The 1,831-nt window shown below is 53.4% G+C and overlaps 1 protein-coding gene across 1 annotated transcript; it reads right to left on the reverse strand.

Moving 5' to 3' along the window:
* Positions 1 to 60: 60 nt before the first annotated feature.
* Positions 61 to 1,548, reverse strand: LOC109531879 (uncharacterized). The gene is made up of 2 exons (XM_019896414.1): positions 372 to 1,548; positions 61 to 222 (listed from the first exon to the last, which is right to left on the reverse strand). The coding sequence occupies exon 1, from the start codon at positions 1,546 to 1,548 to the stop codon at positions 460 to 462; it is 1,089 nt and encodes a 362-aa protein (XP_019751973.1). The 3' UTR covers positions 61 to 222; positions 372 to 459.
* Between the last annotated feature and the right edge of the window lie 283 nt (positions 1,549 to 1,831).

Here is a 1,831-nt window from a genome sequence, read left to right on the forward strand (position 1 = left end):
TGTCTGAAGTCCGAGGTGTAGAGGATGAACAGGAATGTGGCCAGAACAGTCCCCTGCGGCGCTCCAGTGCTGCAGAGAAGCCTGTCCGACTCACAGCTCTGTACCCTCACGCAATGCGGCCGGTTTGTGAGGTAGTCTGTAATCCATGCTGTGAGGTGGGGGTCCACTCCGGCGTTCTGCAGTTTGTCTCCCAGTAAGTTGGGCTGGATGGTGTTGAAGGCACTGGAGAAATCAAAGAACATGATTCTCACAGTGCTCCCAGCCTTCTCCAGGTGTGACAGCACTGAGTGGAGGAGGTAGATAATGGCATCCTCCATGCCGATGCCAGCCTGATAGGCAAGATATTGCAGCGGTTCCAGTGCCGAGCTTACCAGCGGTCGAAGGTAGGCGAGGACGAGTCTCTCCAGCGTCTTCATCAGGTGAGACGTCAGCACCACCGGTCTGTAGCTGTTCAGCTCCTTAGGGTGGGGGCACTGGGACCAGGCACGAAGTTTTCCACACCTGTGGAGCTCTGCCCAGCTTCAGGCTCAGGTTGAACATGTGCTGGACAATGTCACATAGTTGGTCAGAGCAGGTCCTGAGGAGCCGGGAACTGATCTTGTCCGGACCTGCTACCTTCCTCACATTCATCTTCCTCAGTTGGTTCCTCACCTGCTCTGTTGTGACGGACAGGCAGGAACCAGGTGACAGACTGGGTTGTTGTGAGCTGGTCGAAAGAGGAGGGGGAGGAGAAGAAGTCCTCAGTGAAAGTGGGTGCAGCTGGTGGTTGGGGGAAGGGACAGACGTCATGTCGAAAGGGTTGAAAAAACGGTTCAGTTCATCTGCCCAGTCCTTGTCCTTCTCAGTCAATGTCTTTGGGCTGTTGTTGTGGCCTGAGATGGTTTTCAGGCCCCTCCAGACACCAGTGACATTGCTGGCCTGTAACTGGTCCTCCAATTTCCTCCTGTATGTCTTCTTCCCCTCTCTGATCTTTCTTCTCAGCCGGATCTGCACGGCCTTCAGCTCCTCTCTGTTTCTCGACATAAAAGCCTTCTTCTTCTCCTTCAGGAGGGCCTTTATGTCGGGATTAGTCCATGGTTTGTTGTTGGAAAAACACCGCACAGTTCTGGTGGGTACGGTGTTCTCCTCACAGAAGTTTATGTAGTCCGTGATGGTGTCAGTGAGTGCGTCAATATCCTCCTCATGAACCTCGCTGAAGAGTTCCCACCTGGTTGTGTCGAAGCAGTCCCGCAGAGCATCTTCAGCTTCCGTGGACCATTTCCTGACCATTCGGGTCACAGCTGGCTGCCTGTGCACCAGGGGTTTGTACACAGACTCGAAAAATACCAAGTTGTGGTCCGCTCTTCCAACAGTGGGGAGAGGGTGGGGTTTATATGCCTCCTTGGTGTTGGCATAAAACAAGTCCAAAATTGTATTGTCTCTAGTGGCACAGGTTACATACTGCGTGAAGGTTGAAAGGGAGGACAACAGAGAGACATGGTTGAAGTCCCCAGAGATGATCAGCAGGGCGTTGGGGGACTGTATTTGCAGCCTGTTCACGACAGTCATCAGGGCATCACACGCTGCATCGCCATTAGCCGACGGGGAGACGTACACTGTCACAGCTATGATGTGCGAGAATTCCCTCGGGAGATAATGGGGTCTGAGGCTAATGGCTAGCAGCTCAATGTCCCGGCTGCAGAGTTTCTCTTTGATCGTGATATGCCCCGGATTGCACCCATTTGTCGTTCACAAAAACAGCCAGTCCCCCACCTTTTCTCTTTCCACTCCCTTCATTCCTGTCCGCACGTATGAGTTGGAAGCCTTCCAACTCGGCATGTGTGTCCGGAGT

Source organism: Hippocampus comes, unplaced genomic scaffold (genome assembly GCF_001891065.2).
Source record: "Hippocampus comes isolate QL1 unplaced genomic scaffold, H_comes_QL1_v1.1 scaffold24, whole genome shotgun sequence".
Taxonomy (NCBI): Eukaryota; Metazoa; Chordata; class Actinopteri; order Syngnathiformes; family Syngnathidae; genus Hippocampus; species Hippocampus comes.